The sequence below is a fragment of the Anas platyrhynchos genome, chromosome 2 (genome assembly GCF_047663525.1).
Source record: "Anas platyrhynchos isolate ZD024472 breed Pekin duck chromosome 2, IASCAAS_PekinDuck_T2T, whole genome shotgun sequence".
In the NCBI taxonomy this organism is placed as follows: domain Eukaryota; kingdom Metazoa; phylum Chordata; class Aves; order Anseriformes; family Anatidae; genus Anas; species Anas platyrhynchos.
This window is the reverse complement of record NC_092588.1, coordinates 95525317-95546183: the sequence shown is the minus strand read 5'-3', so window position 1 is coordinate 95546183 and position 20867 is coordinate 95525317. Positions and strand designations below refer to the sequence as shown.

General features: G+C 36.0%; 1 protein-coding gene across 4 annotated transcripts in view; it reads right to left on the bottom strand.

Moving 5' to 3' along the window:
* The window catches only part of LOC101790697 (solute carrier family 12 member 7), an 87204-nt gene that overhangs the window by 9971 nt on the left and 56366 nt on the right, over positions 1 to 20867 (bottom strand). For 3 of the 4 annotated variants that reach the window (XM_038174329.2, XM_072033228.1, XM_072033229.1), the window contains exons 12-21: positions 18720 to 18894; positions 17233 to 17351; positions 15274 to 15372; positions 13164 to 13283; positions 11446 to 11550; positions 9021 to 9189; positions 5136 to 5331; positions 4607 to 4776; positions 4333 to 4464; positions 2854 to 2961 (exon numbers count right to left, since the gene is read on the bottom strand). In XM_038174329.2, the coding sequence (XP_038030257.1) occupies positions 2854 to 2961; positions 4333 to 4464; positions 4607 to 4776; positions 5136 to 5331; positions 9021 to 9189; positions 11446 to 11550; positions 13164 to 13283; positions 15274 to 15372; positions 17233 to 17351; positions 18720 to 18894 (1393 nt within the window). Of the gene's footprint in view, positions 1 to 835; positions 953 to 2853; positions 2962 to 4332; positions 4465 to 4606; positions 4777 to 5135; positions 5332 to 9020; positions 9190 to 11445; positions 11551 to 13163; positions 13284 to 15273; positions 15373 to 17232; positions 17352 to 18719; positions 18895 to 20867 lie in introns of all 4 variants that reach the window. The other variant, XM_072033230.1, reaches the window with a different exon arrangement.

The window sequence follows — 20867 nt, the reverse complement described above, 5'->3', positions numbered from 1 at the left end:
ACAAAATACATGCAGCTACTATACCTGCTATACTGCAGTGTCCAATAAACTAAAACTTCAAACTAACGAATGTAAGATGAATTAATTTCAGTTATGCTTTAGGGGAAGCTAGTTCTCAATTTTTAGAAAGACAGTGAGGCCAAAACAAATTCTGAACCTATAGTATATTTTGATAAAAATGCAGAGACAAAAAGGTACATTTTTGTTATTGCTACTTTGATAACAAATTAAATCCATGTAATAAAAGGCATGATTCCATACTTCAAGAAAAAAGGGAAACACAAAGGAATACTGCACTTCTACAAACTAGGCTATGCATCTTTACAGATAAGCAACACTTCAAGTGCACACTAACAGCACTGATAACACCAGTCAACTTCCTTTCAAGCTCAGTAAGCAGAAAAATAGTAATGACTTACAAAAGCCCTATCTATAGTTTTTGAGAAGCTTCAGCACTTCAGTAAGGGAACTAAAAAGGAAAAGCAATGCTTTGAAAGCATGAAACGTTCTTATTAATCAAACATCCACTATAAAAATGTATAAGAGAGAGAAGGCAAATAAATATTGTTGCTTCTAACTCTTAAGAAAACCAATTGCTCCCAGATAATACATGCAATTTTTTAATCGAAACTGTGACAAAATAGGATGCAATTCATGTCACAAACATCATCTAGAGAAAAAAAAAACATAGCATGATTAAGACTATACTAAAATTAAAATTTATGAAATGCTGTTTTGGTAACAATCAAGATGTTCGTTTCTAGTTCAGTTTGCAATAGTGGCACTAAGTGTTGCAATGGGAAAGACCTATACAGCCAGTACTATGTCCAGCTACCTCCTCCTCTCCATAGTCATTAGTCATCAGTGCCTGTACATCTTGGCCAATGGACTGTAGACTAGAGTAGCTTTTTCTTCTGATTGAGCCTCGAGACTCATCAGTGATGCTCTGAATCTGGGACAAAAAGGTTACCAATGACAAAAATAGTCTAAAGAAAAAGAACAGACAATTGTATTATTCAAAATAAAAAATGTCCTCATTTAAACAGATGAGATATGGTCTCATCGGTTATTATACACTTGGTTTGTTTTCACAGATGTGGCACTTGTTTATATATGTATATATTGTGGAGGTCTGTACCTAACTGCTAACTGTTTCAAAAAAAGTCTCTTTACAGAGATTTGTTAAATCATGAATTGAAACATTATGGGAACCTCAAATACTCACGTGTTCATGAGGGTCATGTCCCTTCCTATGTGTGTTGGCTCATATGAATTGATTTCATGCAGTCATAATCGCAAGTATGGACAACTGTAGATTAATTCCCCAGGGATTTACAAACTATAGCTGTGCTCCTCATCTACATGTGTCCACATTTCTGTCAATCTTACAATCTATACAAGAGTACTTATGTGGAACAACCCAACACCAAGTAGTGTTGGGATGAACGACTGCCATATCAAAACTTGAACAAAATTGCTGCCTGCCCCAACAGTTAGAACTAACCAGAGGAAAAAGCCAACTACAATCAAGCAGATCAGCAAGGAAGTGAATCTATCTCTACATTTCTTTTCCATATCACAGAATCACAGAATGTTAGGGATTGGAAGGGATCTTGAAAGATCATCTAGTCCAATCCCCTGAAATTTGCAGCATTATTGACAAAGTCAAGTAAATAAGCATTTAGCAGATGCATCTAAATCTGCAGAAAAAAGAAGAATCTAATGTCTCCTGTGCACCATTTCTGCAAGAAAACCCAGCCATCACATGGTTAAGATCAAGCAAATTTCACTTAAAAAAAAGTGAGAGAAGAAGGGAGGACAATTCCTTAGGTATATGAGCAGGCTTATGAAGGAAAAATGAAAAGAACAATGTACAAAAACAAATTATCTCGATGAAGGTTTGAAGAAGTACAAGCACAGAAGAGGTTTTTTTGTTTTGTTTTGCTTTTTACTAAAAAGATTTTAGGTAGATTCAGACCAAAAGGAAACTGCTATGACACAGATGAAAAAGAAATTAAAATGTACAGCTGCACATTTTTATAGCAATACAGTGTAACTTCAGGAAATCCTACAAAAATGAAAAGGATAACTAAGGACAAAAACAAAGGAACTACACAGGCATGAAAGATTAATGTCAAAAAAGCTTAGGTGTAAAATGAGTTACAATTCTCGTTAGACAAAATACACCAAGACAAATATTCTAGTTATTTCATGAATGAGCAGTTAAACACTGTAGAGATCTCTCATTTGGCATGGGAGGGAAATCACTGCAAATGATAGAACAGCCAAATTAATAACTTTTACAGCACTAAAATGTGTTGGTAATAATAGGATAGTTAACAGAATAAATGAGTGGAGAGAAACACTAACCAAAAGTGAAAAAGATCATTTTAAATAAATTTACAAATATTCAGGAAAACATAGCTGCATAAAATTTGTTATTACAATGTACAAAATACCATGGAGGACTAACAAGAGTAGGGGAGCAGCAAATAGCATCCTCATGTGGAAGAAAATACGGGCTCAGAGGATTACAAGCTAGTCAGCCTAATTTTGTCTTTTGGTGCCACAAAAAACACAAAATATAAAAAGAAAAAAAAATACACACACAGACAAAAACCCACAAAAACAAACAAAGCTACCAGGAAAACTACATGTATACTTATTCAAATACATAGGGATTTTTTTTTCCTCAGATTATTTTATTCAAGTAAGTGAAACCTGCTGCAGAGAAAGTAACACACAGTACAGTTATAAAAGTTTTTGACAAGTCAGAAACTGATAAGAAATCACAATTAAGAAACACGATTTTCAGATTTTTGAAAGAGTATCTTACCAAGCTGAAATTCCTACCTCTCTTTCCCTTTCATTCTTTGATAGTTGCATCTGTTTTAGCATCTGGGATCGCTGTTCCATCATAAGTGTCTTTTCATATGTAAATGCAGAAATGTCATTTTCAAACTGCAAAAATGATTGGCATTAGAAACATCAGAAGAGGAGTACCACTCAAAAAATGACCAACATTTAGACACTTGTACCCCATTTATTATTGCATTCATTGAGCCCTAGATTCATTTATGGCATTAGAGAAATCCCAAACGTATATCTTATTGACAATTTCTGCTGTTTGAAGATGAAGTGTTAAGAATAAAGACAATCTCCTACTATAAACTGCCATACTATATCAACAGCAATGTAATATTAGCTAAATTTTAGGTACTTGGGACAGACTTTCCATTGTTCTGTTCCAACAAGGCTGCAAAAGTGAGGAAAGGTCAAAGGCATTTGTTCAAACTGTCTGCATTGCTAACCCCTGAGCATGTGAGGGTTATTATTATCTAAAGACACTCCGTGTCTTTAGAAACAGTCTAGAGTCACAACATAACACATTACCCTTTCTCCAGTGAGAACTGTTCACTATAAAAGCACTTATGAAGAAACTCTAGTATATATTCTCACATGAGCTCAAAGCTAAAATAAACTCATACAACCCCAACCACTTATCTGTGCTGCCACTGGTATTTAAACTATCTCAACATTTGGGAGATTCTCAGGCTTAAATATGGCCCACATAAGAAATGAATAAACTGTGCTTCCTATGCTGACTTCGGCTTTCAATGCAACCAAGGCCTTTCTTATGGTATGCTGTCCATCTTCTTTCACCTGTGTATGGCACAGCATTTTTTTTTCTAAGTTATTTATGCTAATTTAAGTGATTCTTAAAACAGTCTAAATCTGCTTTATGTCATGACAAATATTGAGAGGTCAGCTATTTCAAAAGATTCTAAGAATACAAGATCTTGAAAGGAACAACCCATTCCTATGCTCCTTCGTACCACTTCAGAATGAGTGGAGAAGAGATTTCTGGTCTTAGGTCTGAAAGTGAAATTATGCTTTTCCTTAGTTGCCAGATGGGTATGTACAGTTTTATCCCTTTCTTTTTAGCAGTTTACACTGGTGTTTAAAAAAGAACAAAATACAAAATTTACTTTGTCTGAATTTGAATCATGAATTTGTAGCTACATTGTCTTGCTGTTCAGTGCCAAAGAGACTGACAATGCCAAAAACAACAGACAGTTTCATGGGGGGCTGAAGATTCCTTATTCCAGAGACATATTTTTACAACAGTTAGAGAGATGGACATATTAGTCATTTCTCATGCTGGATGCCAGGGATTATTAGACTAAGCACAGTTGGTCTTTTTTACCAGTGATCACTCCCTAAAAATCTTTTCAGTGTTGTATTTATGTTAACACGTTAGTTTCAAAAAGACTAAATCCAGTTTCCTAAGTTTAGTCTCAATTTCAGTGAAAAAAAAATGCAGTAACATACCATTTCAACAACTTCCACTTCAGCATTCAGGCGAAGATGGTACAAGAACATCTGAAGATCCTTCTTCATTTGAATGCTATTATCATCCATTTGAGCAACAGTGAAGATACGCATTTTACATTTTCTCCAAACCTATCCAAAAATGCATTATTTATAAGTATTCGTAATACAGTGATTGCTATCTCCAAGTATAATTCTTTCACAGCGAACAGTATTTCATTAGAAACATTTAGAACTATTTATTACAAAATGAAATCCCAGCCATTGTCCTTGCCTTGTGCTGTCGAAGGAGAAAAGGCAGTAACATCAGCATACCACCATCATGAACAATCCACCACACATCTATGTTTCCTTCAGTAAAACGTTCTTGATTTGTTGGAAACAAATCGATGTTCTTTGCCACCAATAAAGCCTGCTGAGCTGCTGTTGTTTCTCGTACAGTGTCTGCAAGGGAAAATAAGACATTTGATCAAGAACTTCTAGCTTTCGTTCCCAATGTTTTATATGTATTTTTTTTTTTATTGTCGTTGTTGATGTTTGTTTTAAATTTAAGAGCTTAAATCCTCTCAGATTCTGCCTTGGTGAAAGAGGACATTCTGGGTTTAGTGAATAATCTGCCTAAGAGGACAAGAGAAGCCATGGTTGAAGAGACTGAGTATTGAGAGTACCCACTCCACATGAAGTTAGAAGTGGGGAAATACCAAGTGTCCACTGGATATTCAGCCTCACATTTTTCCCCACACAGCAAATACAACAGCTATATAGTTGTATTACAACTACAGTAAGAGTCAATAAACACATACCAACAAAATTTTTCCAAGAGAAATGATTTTCTGTCCGCTTCCATGACTGTGGCCATGCCATCAAGACTGTATTGTGTTTCATTCCTCCTAGACCAGCTGACTGAATCAAATGTGATATTCCATCTCTGAAACTAGGAGATACCACAATCTGGCAAAATCCTTTAGTCTTTTCTACTCCCATTAAGGCCTTAACATTCTGTGTGAAAGGAAGATTACACATGAAGTACAGTCAACAACACTGATAATAAATACTATAAGGAATAACAGTACTACATAAGAGAAAAACATTAGACACAATGTACAACCAACATCAAGGAGCCACTCCAATTCCCCAATAGTGATTTCCAACCTAAATATGATTTCATGGTGCTACAATTCTATGGTAACTAAATCCCAAAATAACCCCTGAAAAGACACCAGAGGTTTTTCATTTGTTTAGTTATTCAGCCTTTTACTTCCAAAGAAGAATCAACATGATATGAGTAAAATCGCATTAAGTAAAGATAATAAAAGCTACTCCAAGTGAAGTCAAAACTTTATTCACTGAGAAAACACTGTCTCTATGGAATGGCAAGTCCTTCTTTTGGAATTGGAAGGGTATGGAAAATGGGATGACAAAGATTTTAGAACTCATTAAGAAAGAGGCACATTCTCTATTTATCTGCTCCAAACATGGTAAAACACACAGTCAGAATCACTGGCTGCGTAATGATAAAATAAGCAGACTAGATTCAGTTCCCACACTCCTCAATTTCAATATGGCTCCCCTTTATTTAAACATCAGCATAAAGTCACATAACCTAATAATTTAAAAGTAGCATCCCACATGGCATCAAGGTTTTCCAGACAACACCAAGTTGGGGGAAGTGTCAATCCGCCAGAGGGTAGGAATGCCCTGCAGAGGGACATGGACAGGATGGGTCCATGGGCAGAGGCCAATGGGATGAGGTTCAACATGGCTAAGTGCTGGGTCCTGCACTTTGGCCACAACAAACCCATGCAGCACTACAGGCAGAGTGGCTGGAAAGCTGTGCGGAGGAAAAGGATCTGGGGGTGTTGGTCAATGCTCACCTGAACACAAGCCAGCCGTGTGCCCAGGTGGCCAAGAAAGACAACAGCATGCTGGCTTGTATCAGGAACAGCTTAGCCAGCAGGAACAGGAAGGTGATCGTCCCCCTGTACTCTGCTCTGGTGAGGCCGCACCTCGAGTACTGTGTTCAGTTTGGGGCCTTTCAGTACAAGGACATGGAGGCCCTGGAGCATGTCCAGAGAAGGGCTATGAAGCTGGTGAAGGGTCTGGAACACAAGTCCTATGAGGAGTGGCTGAGGGAACTGGGGTTGTTTAGTCTGGAGAAGAGGAGGCTCAGGGGAGACCTCATTGCTCTCTACAACTACCTGAAAGGAAGCTGTGGGGAGCTGGGGGTCAGCCTCTTCTCACAGGTAGCTAGTGATAGGACTAGAGGGAATGGCCTCAAGTTGCCCCAGGGGAGGTTTAGGTTGGAAATTAGGAGACATTTCTTCTCAGAACAAGCAGTCAGGCATTGGAACACGTTGCCTAGGGAGGTGGTGGAGTCACCATCCCTGGCGGTGTTTAAGGAAAGGTTGGACCTGGTGCTTAGGGAGGGACATAGTTTAGTGGGTGACATTGGTACTAAAGGGGTGTTTGGACCAGATGATCCTGGAGGTGTTTTCCAACCTTAATGATTCAATGATTCTAAGGTTGACAAGGGAACATCAGATTTGGCATTTCCTATGTTTTGATAGCATGACTTTGAAAATCCTATCATCACCAATCACCTACGTGGGAGATAAACATTGTTTCTAATAAAAGCACCAATGCACCAAAATAAGTATTGACGGAAAGCACCAAAATATATATATATATATATTTTGTAATTTTTTGTTTGTTTTAGAAGAAAATTGTTTGGAATTTCAGAGGAATAGATGGTTTTGGACTCACAAAATAACCTTCAATAGCACATACAATAGCATTAATGCATTCCTGTTTTCTTCCGGATGAAGCAGCTTCTAACCGTGGACAGAGTCACTAGGTTTGCTCTTTGGCTTCATAGTTGTGTCAGAAACAAAGAAGGCTGAGGACTGAAGAACTGTAAATTATTCTCTGCATTTGGCCAGACAGTTTCAGAGGAGGTTTCTGGACAGTTCATGCTGCCCACAGTGTCCTTCAAAATGTTATCCCTACCTTGGTAGCATCTTGTTTCTACTTTCCTCTCAACAGAAGAGAATCCTCTGAATTCCTGCCCACTTTTTATTCCTTATAGTTGCAAGGTCATATCTCTGTCTCACTGTACATAAGTTCTCACTAGGTGCTCTTGTCTGCTGTTCCTTAAGCACATCTCCATCTCCCTCCTCATGATAACTGGAGGCCAGACAAAGAACTGTTGCATAAAAAGTAACACAATTCTCTGCTCTTAGGTTCTGTTACTGACCACACAACGACTTCCAATCAAAAAGTACTGTTGTAAGAGAAGCTCTATAAAACACCAGTAAGGAGACATTTGATTACAAAATGATTGCTACTAGCTTAGTGTGGTTTCACATAAGAAATTCTGTTCAGTATACCAGTATAGAAAAAAAAAAAAAAAAGTCTTCTGAGAACTTGGTATCAAAACTGACAAGTCCGTGTGTACAAACAATATCTGCAAGGGTGTGTGTGTGTATATATATATATATATATATATATATATATATATATATATATATATATCATTTTCAAGAGAAAAAGAAGAAATTTTAATTTTCCACAAATCTTCTAGAAAATGTATTTTCTAGCTGATGTTTTCCAAAACCACTGAGCCATTCAGACACTGTTTTAAAATTTGTCTTCATTTATGTTTTAAAAGCAACAGTATCCTTGATCTTGACAGTAGAGGGTCTGACTTGAGAACATAGAGATTAGGTCTCCCGTAAATTAATTCCCAGATCCATCTCTCAGAAATTCTTATCTATGCTAGAGGTGTCAGGTCCAAATAATTTAGTGGTTTAGGAGTCTTTACACAGATTTCAAGACGCCTTGGATCAAAACAGTAGACAGTTCAACTGTTGCTCATTTCAGTAATACTGCAGATATTACCCATTTTTGAAAGAGATAAAAGACTACATGGGGTTTTCTAAAAATATTTTGTTTCTCTGTAAAGTTAGTAGTAACACAGCTTTAGAACTCTATAAGCAACTGTGTATCTATACTACCACCATATACCAATACTGGAGCTACTGCAGTATACAAAGAAGTACACAGTTTGTTTAAGATGAAACAAAAATGTAAAATTGCTTTGCTTTGAAAATCAAATTTTTATGAACAGATATTCAGAACAAATAAGTCTATTAACTTGCATTTTTCATTCAGGGGACAGATTTAAAATTTAGAGTTCAGATATTTTCAAGTGCTTCCCACAAAAACATCTCCGTGTAAATCCAAATAGGTAGCACAGTCAAATACAGGTTGTCAGAAAACAAACAAACAAACAACAACAACAACAAAAATTCAAATTAAATTAAATTGCATTTGTAAATACAGTTAGATGTCATCATAAACTATATGACAACTTGCTATTTTTTTCCACCTCATCCCACCATCATTGGGCATATGGGGCAAATAGTAAAGAGAAAAAGAATGATGTTGCTTTATATTTAAGCAACCAACTAAGGTGCAGAAAAAGGTTGTTCCTAACTTTAGCTCTTCTAAGTATTTCTAGGACAATGTAGAAAGCAGTATAAGGTATACATCTAGAGGATGAAATTACGCCAAAATTGTGCTGACAGTCAGAACATTTTTTAAAACATTTTTTACAGCAGTTTCATTCAAAATATCAGATTCAACATTTAAATACTAATACAAGAGTTTGTAATACATCTTTTACATACCTCTTCAGCTTTCTGAGTTTCTGTACATTTATCCAAATAGGTTCCTTGAAGCACAGATCCCACAATAGTCAGCCCTTTACCAGCCTTCAACTGGGAGGTGAAAGAAAGCAATCTTGGATGTTTCACCAACTGTTCACAATCCAAATTTAACAAGACCAAAAGTTGAGGTCTGCCAAAAAAAATTACATAAGAGGACACACATACACATACATAAAAAGCAGGGAAGAACCGGAAAAATAGAATTAATAAGCAATAAAATGCAGATTCAATGGCAGACATTCAAACATTAAGCACAGAAATCATAATTAGCAGTAGCTACACCATTTCAGGTACATGTGCCACCATCCTCAACACCTTACCCTAAGAGAATAGGTTTACTAAGAAAATTGTTGAAACAGAACTATCACCCTTTGGAGGTTATATAGTCCAACCTGCAGCTTGAAGCAGTTAAATGTTGAATTGCACACCAGATTGTTTAGGCTTCAGTCCAGTTAGATCTTGAAAACCTCCAGGGACAGAAATTCTACCACCTCTGGGCAACACCTACCAATGCTTAACTGTCATAATTTTTATTTTTTTTCCTTTCCGTTTTAGCATTTTCTCTCATTCTCCCATCATATATTGCTGTAAAGAGTCTGTCTTTTCAACAGTCTCCTCTTAGGGACCGGATGTTTACTAGGTAGTTATACTAGCTTTTAGGTTCCCCTTAAGCCTTCTCCAAGCTGAATAAACCTCGCTCCCTCAGCCTTTCCCCACAGGAGACATGCTCCAGTGCCCCAGGCATCCTGGTGGTCCTCTGCTGAATGCACTGCTGCTTACTGATGTCTGTCTGGTAGTGGGGTGCCTAAAACTGAATTAAATACTCCGAAGATATTCTAATGAATGTTGTGTAAAGAGGAATATTTACTTCCCCTCAATAGGCTAGCTATGCTCCTGTTGCTGCAGTCCAGCAATGCCAAGGCCTACTGCTGGCTTACTATCCACTCAGAACAACAGGTTCTTTTCACTATCCTTATCCGCTACCATTGTACTGTGCTAGTTGTGGGGGGAGGACTGGGAGGGACCGTGGGTGGATGGCAACACTAGTCTGTCCCATGGAGTAGACTTTGCCTTTGTCCATGATGTTCATGTTGACTCATACCTCTACCTCTTTAGGTCCTTCCTAGAGAGTCATACTCTTGACTGCATTGACAGCACGAGTTTGGTTTCATCTGCATACTTAATGAGGTTGTACTCTGCTTCATTCAATACTCAATTTGCTTACTGTCCCCAAACAAAAGTTCTATAATTTTCCCGTCATTACTAAAAATTCAAAAGAACTACAAGAGAACTGGAGTGTATTTCCCTCCTCAGCACCAGCATAGCTTAAGATGGAACAAGAAGGTCTAGTTCTACAATTATGTTGACACAATAGCAGGATAAGTCATCTGTAGCTGGCTGCAGACATTTAACATTTACATTAAGTTATTTTAGTTGACATTTAAGTTAACGTTTACACTAACGTTTACAATAGATGTCAAGCTCATACACAATATAAAGGCTAGGAACAAGCAATGGCTCATGGATTCTTTAGTAACTGCTTGGGTTCTTCAGCCCCATAAGAAAAGGTAAAATAATGCAAATAATGCTGTCACACAGAAGAGCAGCAGAACATTGGTTGTACGTGTACCCAGGGATACAATCACATCTGTGATAAGTGGCAGTTTCTTTTTTGTATCTTTCACTGATCTCTGAGTTATTTTAATTTGCACTGCGTATATCAGAAGTGACAACATGTGAAAATACTTTTGTTTTGAAATATTTTTTTGTGTTGGCTTTGAAAAATTGATAGTTTACCAAGTAAAAGGAATAGACTATAAAAACAGTAATGGACACTTATCCCCATTTCAAACAAAGTACTCCAAAATGTGAGATTTTAATAAGATTTAAGCACTTTCAAAGACGTTGCTATTAAATTACATCTACCTTAATGTAACATAAGTATAAAAAACAAAAACAAAAACAAAAGCATATGTCCACAAATAAGGACTCCTCTGTGTATTTTTAAATAGAAATCTTACAGAGTTGCAGCACGTTTCTTTCGTTAGAGACAGTGGGACCAAAGCAAACTGTTCCTTTGAATCTGAAAATCTTGATAAAAAAACATTAAAACCCTTCTGCATTTTAGAAAACCACGTCATGGATTTCAGTTCAAATTTACACATTTCCCTACCAAGCTGATTACATGCTGACCACAAAAAACAATAGTAAATAGTAATACTGACCACAGTAAAACAATAGAATTGCAAAGCCATCATTTCCATGACCAAGTAAAAACTTTATTTTAAAGATGAATATCACTTTGGCCATTAGCTTTACCAGTAGTATTCCCAATCAATCTACATATTTCTAGAATGATGTGAACTTAGATGGCATAGACTTTTACCTCCAGTTCTTGGTGTGAGGAGGACCATCTTCAACACGAAGCAAAGCATAGCGAGCTGCATTCAAAGACAGTCCGCGTATTCCATCACCCCACTCTTTTTCTGCTCTTTGTGTTGCAGAAGACATTTAATTAAACAGGATGCAGTTTATTTACACAAATTAAGTACATTTTCTCAAGTGAGGGATAAAGAACATAAACAATCAAACTTGCCTTTTTTTTTTTACATGAATGCTTGAAAAAGACTTATCTCACAGACTTAAATCATGAATGAAGACTAACCAATAATCAATAATGAAGCAGTCTCAGGTTCTTTCAAGAGTTCTATTTATTAAGTATTTATTACTATTTATTGTGCTCTCTTTTATACTTCAAGATTTTTGTTTTAATCATGAGAACCTGTTAAATTGCTTGTAAGTGGTAGAACAAAAAAACAAAATTTCATTTCCTATGTATTAGGGTTACACCTCCACCCTACCCTCCTAAAGCTGTCTCTACTTTCTTTTCTTCCCAGCTTCTCACAGATGAACATGAAGCTTTATGCTTCTTCCCAGGGAGAGAGATTTGTCCGGACAGAAGTTTTTAGACTGTTTCAGAATGGGTTCTTGCTCACTCCTCAGACCAAATCTGCCTTTGCTTTTGTAGTGGGAGTGACTGAGTTTCTGCAAAAAAAGAATCTTTCTACAAGGTAGATGCAAGAGCTTATGGTCCAATGTTTGGAGAATCTGTATATGAATTTGGATATATACACACATATACATATATATACATCCAAAATATTTTATGTATGTATATACATACATATACGCACAAGCAGAATTCCTTTCATCTGATCTGACTTATTGGCTAAAACAAGCAAAAGAATTTCCTTGTAATGAAACCAATAGCAAGAGCTGTTATAATCCAGGAAGACTATATCCAAGAAAGCGTCTATCCTGGAAATGGAGGCATTAAAAGATGGAGAATCCGCAACATGGAACAATCTATATCTGTTGATCTACTGAACACTTGTGCTTAACTACTCATCAGAATAACTAGACTCATTTCAATTTTCTGGTCTTGCTCTTTTTTTTTTTTTTTTTTTTTTTTTTTTGAGATAGAATTGCATTGGATCTTTCCTTAGAAATGGAAAATGCACACACCAAAATCATAAATACAGAAATAAATACAAATAAATACAGAAATAAATACTAGAAGAGATTATTTAATGAACTGAGTATGCTCTTCAACTCTCTGTAGAGCATTTCTTACAGGTGTGGCTCTTAAAGTATATTGCAAATTAAATTCTAGCCTTCAGAAAATGGATCAGTGGGCACTCTGGATTTGTGCAATTGATTCTAAAAAGTGCTAAGTTTACATAAAAGAGTAGAGGTTTATGGCTTTGGCACAAGATAATATAATATTTTTGTAGTAGTTCCTGTTTGGTGTAAAAAGACAATATACCTGAAGTATCAAATATGACACCATATTTTTTGTTCAAATGAAAACTTCCTAGCCATATTAGTTCTTATTTTGATTAGTTATGCCTGCTGAGGACTTTGGAACAGAGCTTCCAGAGAAATTAGAACCGGCAAACTTGTAACCCTTAACAGAGATGGCTCTCACCTTGTTTCAGGGAACACTTCCTTCTGTTGCTTCAGTTGTATCTACTTTGTATAAAAAAGCTTTTTGCTGAATGTTAAATACATTAAATATAGAATACATAAGATATATGGTCTTACCCTCTATATTCTATGTATTTGTATATACATCCTGCAATTAACATGGCAACCAAAGCATAGTACCAGGAGCAAATGAACATCAAGGCAAGACATAAACTCATCCCCAGGAACGAAAGAGTCCTAGAAGAAACCATTTTTTCAATTATTAAATAGACATGCATATGTTCTACAAAGTAAATTTCTTACTTAAGTCAACTCCCAGAACGACCTCTCTATACCTTCAAAAAATTTCATAGCTAAATATATAAAATACATTGTCATAGCTTTAGTTTATAAAAATTACATTCTGAAGCCTATGTGAAATAAATGTAATTGAAGAACTAGATATAATAGAGTTACCAGTACTGCCAGTTCTGTAATTCTACCATTATTTCTAAGTAGGATCTGTTTCAAAACGTGCCATTGCTTACTGTTGATTTGAAGTTAAGCTTTAAGATTTCTCAAACAATACTGAAGAACATTATGCTAATTTCAGAAAAAAATAATTTAAATTAAATTTTACTAATGAATTGTATGTTCTACTTACAATGTGGCATGTCTCAGGTAAGGACACACACACATAGGAGAACAGATTACTGAAAACAATCTTTCAAAGGCTTTAAAGAGACTGAGCTGAAAAAGTCACAGAAACATTTCCAGATTAAAGTTTATATGCCTGTTTTGTACCTAATATCACACAGACAGATGTAGGTCACCTCAGAACAGGACCGTTTTGTGTCTATATTTAGTCAGATAATACACCATGAATTTCTTCACACCTGCCTTTCAACTCAGAGCTAGCTTTTACTAGATTGACAAAGAACATATAAAGAGACAACTTTTGTTTGGCTCATTTAGTTTACTTTTTTATTACCATGCAAGTATTGAGTACAAACACATCTGTTCAAAGAAATGCTTTCTAGCTGTTCTATCAGCCTAAATGTAGCCTGTCTACAAAAGCAACAGATGGTCTTTCATGCTTAATTTCACCTAAGAGTCTGCTTTTACACAAAAAAATTTTCCCAACCCAATTCTGACCAAGCATTTTGACACTCAGTTTGCCTGGCAGAAGCGATTATATAGACACACAGTGAGTCAATTGGCTCACTGGTTTCTCTGAGGGAGGGCACAGGTTGTAGAAGTGTTGTCGAATTATTACAAACTTTGCAGCTGCCATGTCAAAACTCTTTGCTTTTTATTCCTTACCATGGACCATCCTCCTCTTGCTACCCTTTATCTTATTCATCTGCTTTAGCTTTTTTTCTTTGGACCTCCTACTATTTCTTCCATAACCACATTATTTGGGAGAAGAGGGGCTTTGAAAGACAAAACAAAACAAACAAACAACCTCAACAAGACACAACACCCACATTTTCTTCTTGATGTTGCAAACAATATTTGCAATGATAAACTCCAGATACAGGCACTGAAATATTTGGAGGTTTAAGTGCCAAACTAATAAGTACCTACTGAGCATATTCGAAAAGATGTGTCAGGGATTTAATTGTGGCATTTCATTTCCACTCTAGCTTCTAAAGGAGAAAAAATAAACAACTCTTACATCCTAGAATCAGTCAAGTTTATCTCCTGAAGGATCTACTTTTTAAAGAATTTTGGCAGTAAAATTTCTCAGTAAAATTTCTCAATCAAATCACTGTGAATAAAAAATTATATGCATTTTTAACATCAACTCAAAATCAAAGAAAATCTTATTCTGAACTTGTTCTAAGTCACTTAAGAAAAATACTTTGTGTTCAACCTCACTGACTGTCAAGTATCCACTTTTCTTCAGTTTCTGAAGCAATGGCTAAAGCATAACATTATTAAAAAATACTGATTGGTTACATAGCAAACTGATACATATTATTCTTTTTTTCTGTACAAGTTTTTTTTTTTTTTGTATATGCGGATTATTTCTCTTTTTGCATAACAAAAATGAAAGTCAGCACTCCTGAAGATTTTCACCATTTCTTTATCTATATGTGAAAGATGATACTCCATTACATCTTCATTCTTGCATACTAACTTATTGAAGTCAGAAAGGATATTTTGCTTAATTACAGCAATGCAATTAACAAATCAAGGCTGTATAAGCAGTTTTAATTCTTCTGAATGAAAGAATATCTCCTACCAATGGTAATACTTGAAACGAGGTCTCCAGTTGGGAGTCCGTAAAAGCGTCTGAACTGCACAAGCCAGATTTACAAACATATAGCACATCAGGAAAAACCTGTTAAGGTAAAACAAACAAACAAAACTATTTTCCAACAAGAATGAACTAGACAGACTTGTGTTAAAAGGCTAAGTCTAAACACAGTCCAAAGAAAGTGCAGAAACTTCTCTACTGTGTTCACAATAGCCACACAAGATGTAGATTAAATTAATGCTTTGTCTGTGTTTTGGTGGGGTAGAGTTAATATTCTTCCTAGTAGCTGTTATGGTGCTATGTTTTGAATTTAGGATGAGAATAATGTTGACAGCACACCCATGTTTTAGCTGCTGTAGAGCAGTGTTTACAGTAAGTCAAGGACTTTTCAGCTTTTTATAGTGCTCTGCCAGCAAGGAAGCTGCAGGTGCACAAGAGGCTGGGAGGGGACAGAACAAAGACAGCTGACCCAAACTGGCCAAAGGGATATTCCATACAATTGACATCATGCTGAACAATGAAACTGGGAGAATTGGCTAACTGGGGGGGAAAGAAGCACTGTTGCTTGGGCACTGGCTGGGCATTAGTCATTGGGTGCTGAGCAACTGCACTGTGCATCACATGCTTTGTTTGTTCTTCCCACCCGACCCTCCACCCCCCATTAAACTGTCCTATCTCCTGCTGTATATCTTATATCTTAGCTCTTGTGTTTTTCAATTTACTTTCTCATCCCACTGGGTGGGACAGGGAGGAAATGGCTGTGTGGTGTTCAGCTGCCTGCTGGGTTAAACACCAACATGCTGGTAGAATGTCATGTCTCAAAACGTGATGTTAGATTAATTTTCAGTCTCAAACAAAGATTTCACAGAAAACACAGCTAACATCTGGCAATAATGGTGTATTGGTTTTGGCTGGGATAGGGTGATGGTTGGACCAGATGATCTTGGAGGTCTTTTCCAACCCTCATGACTCTGTGATTCAGTATTAATTTTTTTTCATATTAATTTGTATGGTGTTATGTTTTGGATTTGTAACCAAAACAGCACTTATAACACACTGACGTTTTAGCTATCACTGAGCAGTGCTTGTACAGCATCAAGTCCTTCCCTGTTTCTCACACTGCCCTGCCAGCAAGTAAGCTGGATGTGTGCAAAAATTTCGGAGGGACGCATCTGGGATAGTGGTCCCCAGAGGATCAAAGGGATATTTCATTCCATATGAAGTCATGCTTAGCAATAAAAGCTGAGGGAAAGGAGGAGGAAGGGGAGGTTGTCTAGAGTTACAGCATTTGTATTCTCAAGTAACTGTTATGAGTGACAAAGCCTTGACTTTTCTCAAAATGGCTAAATCTTTGCTTACTGATAGGAAGCAGTGAATTCCTTATTTTGCTTTGCTTGCCCATGCAGCTTTTGCTTTAGCTATTAAGCTGTTTTTATTTCAACACATTATTTTTCTCACTTTTACCCTTCTGATTCTCTTCCCTCATCTCACTGTGAGGGGAGTGCACAAGTGGCTGTGCAGTGCTTAGCTGCCTACTGAGGTCAACCCAAAACACATGGAATAAACTTCCAAGACAATGTCAGTAAAATAAATTTCAGTTCATACCCTAAAACGCAAAACTGTTTAAATAGGGAGAATTTTTATTTAACTTCTTTTTTAACATGTTTGTTTGTTTTTTAAGTTAAATGCTTTTGCTAGCATTCAGGAACTCTGGTCAAGAAAAGTTTCTTGTGCCTTGAAATTAATTCTAACCAAAACATTTTTTTAATTTCAGATTACCTCAAGGATCAAATAGAAATGTAACTTGTTGGAAGACAAAGTCTAGAATGCATTATTTCAAGGAGAAGAAAAAAAAAAAAAAAAAAAAAAACACATTATCTAGTTAATTTAAAAGTAAAGTACTATTTAACTTAAAAGAACATGAAATAACAAATTCATACTTACATTGAAAGAATTGGTGCTACACTGTCCAAAGAGGCTATCAGAATTCCTATTTCACAAATACCAGCAGTGAGGAGCAGAGCCCACGTTGGTTCTCCGTTTGCTTTTCCATGACCAAATACCTAGTTCAATTCAAGTATACAGTAAAACTGGGGAAAGGTGTGTTTTATACTGTTGTGAAACATATTGCAGATTGTGATCTAACTAACTTGAACCTAAAACAGTAATTAGTTACAAAGGAAAACAAGAAAATCTATACCATAAAACAAAACAAAAATGTATGCTTTCCAATGTTGCAATCTTTACTAAAATAAATAACGACTACATTACATTAAAGTGCTACTGCAGCTGCTGTTGAAATAAACTTAACTAACTTGAAATCTGAATGCATCAGAGAGTAATGCTTAGTCTATAAAAAGCTAACAGTTGAAAGCATTATTTTCTGTAATATACAAAATAGACATCAAGTCTGTATTTACAAACATAAATATTGATCCTTATTATTGATTATTCCTAGGACTTAGGAAAGCCCAGGATTCTGCACAAAGCCCTACGAAAAATCATCTAGCACATGGTAATTTCCTTTGTTGTGAGAGCCATCCAGCTATACTGGATAATAGATGGTGAAATGCCTCACCTAAAGTTAGAGCTACCTTCAGTCTCCTCCATACTCCCCCCTGCAATTATAAGCATTAAAGCCTCACTCTCATTTTCCATAACTGCTTCCTTTCCAAATGTGTAGGTGCTTCACCTCATTCCTTCTTCATCCTGACTTCTCCTCTTTCCTTAGCTTCCTCCCATTGATCAGTCTACGTTCCTTTATATTATGAAATGTCATTTTTTCTGCTCATGTTTTAAAAGAAGTTTTTTTGCTTCTTTCTTAAACATCATGGTCTTGCTCCTGTATTCATCTCCTCTCATTTCTCTTACTGTCCATGAAAAGGCTGTATGACTCCAAAACTGTAAGTGCCTTCCAAGTCTAAAATCTCTCTTCAAACATTTTTTTTAATTTGTATTTTAAAAAATGCATGACATATGGAGTCATAGAATGGAATTAGATTCTTACATCTTTCTTGACTTCAGCCTACAAAAATGAATAAAAATGAGAACTGTATCTCTATGACATTATAAGTTAAGTATCATGCATCTCAATCATAAAATTTAATTAACTTATTTCAAATTACAAATTGTCAGCACAATCTGGACTCAAAAAAAGTTTAGTTGCATCTTAGCTTTTTCATTTCCATTAATAAAAATATTTTTAATTTTGACTCTCTAACACTTATATGTGAGGACAAAAAGAATTCAATTGCACAGAAAAAGACACGTTCAAACTTTGGCCTGAAAAAACAATGTATTACTGCACAAGAGTACAAATGAGCTCCAAAACGTTTCCTCACAGTTCTGGAGGAATAACAAAAATAATGCCTCATATTTTGTTAACAAAAGATAAACCACATTTGAAATATAAAGAAAAAATATTATCTCACTTGGATAAATGGTACAATGCCATCTCTTGCAATGGCCTGCAACAGACGGGGTGCACCAGTGAGACTCTGTAGACCAGCACCGCATGTTGAAAAGAATGAACCGATCACAATAACCCATGGAGAAGGCCAGGCCAGTGTACCAACCACTAGATTTCCATTAACTGCTTCTCCAAACCTTAGGGAAGCGAAGAACAAAACAAAACAGTGAACAAATACACACATAAACCATAAAACTCTACAAGAATTTATTCTGTAGCTTCTAAACTCATAGCTTAATCTTCGTCGGACAACATCATTTTTCAGCAATAAACACCACATCACATCATGCACTATAGGATTTCCCAAACAACCAATTTATCGTGCTGAATTTAAAAAAAAAAAAAAAAAAGATTGATTTTAGGTACTGCCTTTTAAGCAGACAAGTGACAACTATCAGATATCTTGGCAAACTTTAAAGAATTAACAACAGAAAAAGTATTTACATATGCATCCTTTAGATCCTTGTGAATACCAGGAACTAGATTTCAGAAGTCTGCATTATACATGTGTGTGATATAGGTGTACCGCAGGGCATAAAGAGATTTGTTAAAATAACGTATTAGCCTTTCTAATATATAGCATGACACTGACATATGGACAACGAAATACAGAGGAACTGTTTACATTGTCATGCTAACTAATGCAAGTTCAATGAACAACTATGACAAACAAGGCTGGGAGGGCATAGAAATAAAAGAAAGAAGTGCTTTCATAACACAGCACTGAGTATCCAATCCAAACATAATTGACTTTATGTTCATTTATGGACTTCTTAGATAAAGCATGAAAAAGTACTCTTTCCTCCCCCCATGGTAGTATATAATTTCTTTATATTTTCATTTTCTAAAAAACACCAGAGAAAATAAAAGGGTACAGGCTAAGAAAAATTATATGCTTCATCTCTTTTTGGACTGGCTATTGACAACGCCAAGGTAAATCAGATTAATATAACAAGCCAGTGTTCAAGTTCTTGCGTATGCTTAAGCTTGAATGCTAATACTAGAATAGAAGTACTATCTTCATTACAGGAGAAGACAGAGGAAAAAAACACTACTTATGTAGGAGGAAAATCAAACAAAAAACAAAAACACACTATGCTTCTCTGATGACATATATCTGCTTCTTAATGCTGGCATTGGAGTTTGGCTTCCATTAAAGCAAAGAGTAGGTACAACTTGAAAAGATTAAAGACAAACACTAGAAATGTACAAGCTTTTTTTTTTTTTCCCCATGGCAGATATTATGGCAATCCATGATGAAAACAAAACAAAAAACAGACAAATCCCCCTATGTTTTACTATTATGTTAACTTATTGTATTAGCTTTGATTGGAATCCAGATTTTAACTTACACTTTTCCTTCTAGACTAAAAGAAATAAATAGTCTAAGCATTATCTCTTTCAGCATCAAAATGATATCCCAATGCCCCTGTTTTGTCAACCAAAGCAAATCTGTGCATTGGCCAGTATAAAAAGAGACTCAAACAGGAAGGGAAAAGTCTGCTAGCACATTCCCCACAGCATCTTCTTCAACTCAATCTCTCACCAGAGAAATTTATCAAGACCTGGAGGTGCTCATCTCTATTAATTTCATGCCATTCATGCTTCAAAAAGTGAACTTCAGAAAATAACACGGATGACAACTAATCTGCATAAGAATCATGCAGCCAGTAGAAACTATAGGCCTGATGGTGCATTGCAGTCTTTCTGATGAACTCTGCTTGTCATGCAACTGTCAAAAATTTTTCTGCCTGCATTCTTCAGGAACGTATTACCTCTCACTAAGTAATATCATTCTGGAGTAAGGGGAATGATATTACTTAGTGAGAGGTAATACGTTCCTGAAGAACTTACTCCACCTCAATAAAAATACTAACTATGCTTTTTCTCTCAAGACCATTTTATTAGGAACAGTTCCACTTCACAAACATTTATCTCAGATTCTTCTTCTACTTTTTTGCAGTGATACAGTCCATTAACATTTCCAGTTTTTGCAGCCATCTCAGCTCAAGAGATAGTCTTTCCCTACAGTTTTACCTAAGTGTAAGAAAAATATTCCACATGGATGTTTCCCAGAAGAGCCATTAGTGAAAATAAGTCTGATTAACAT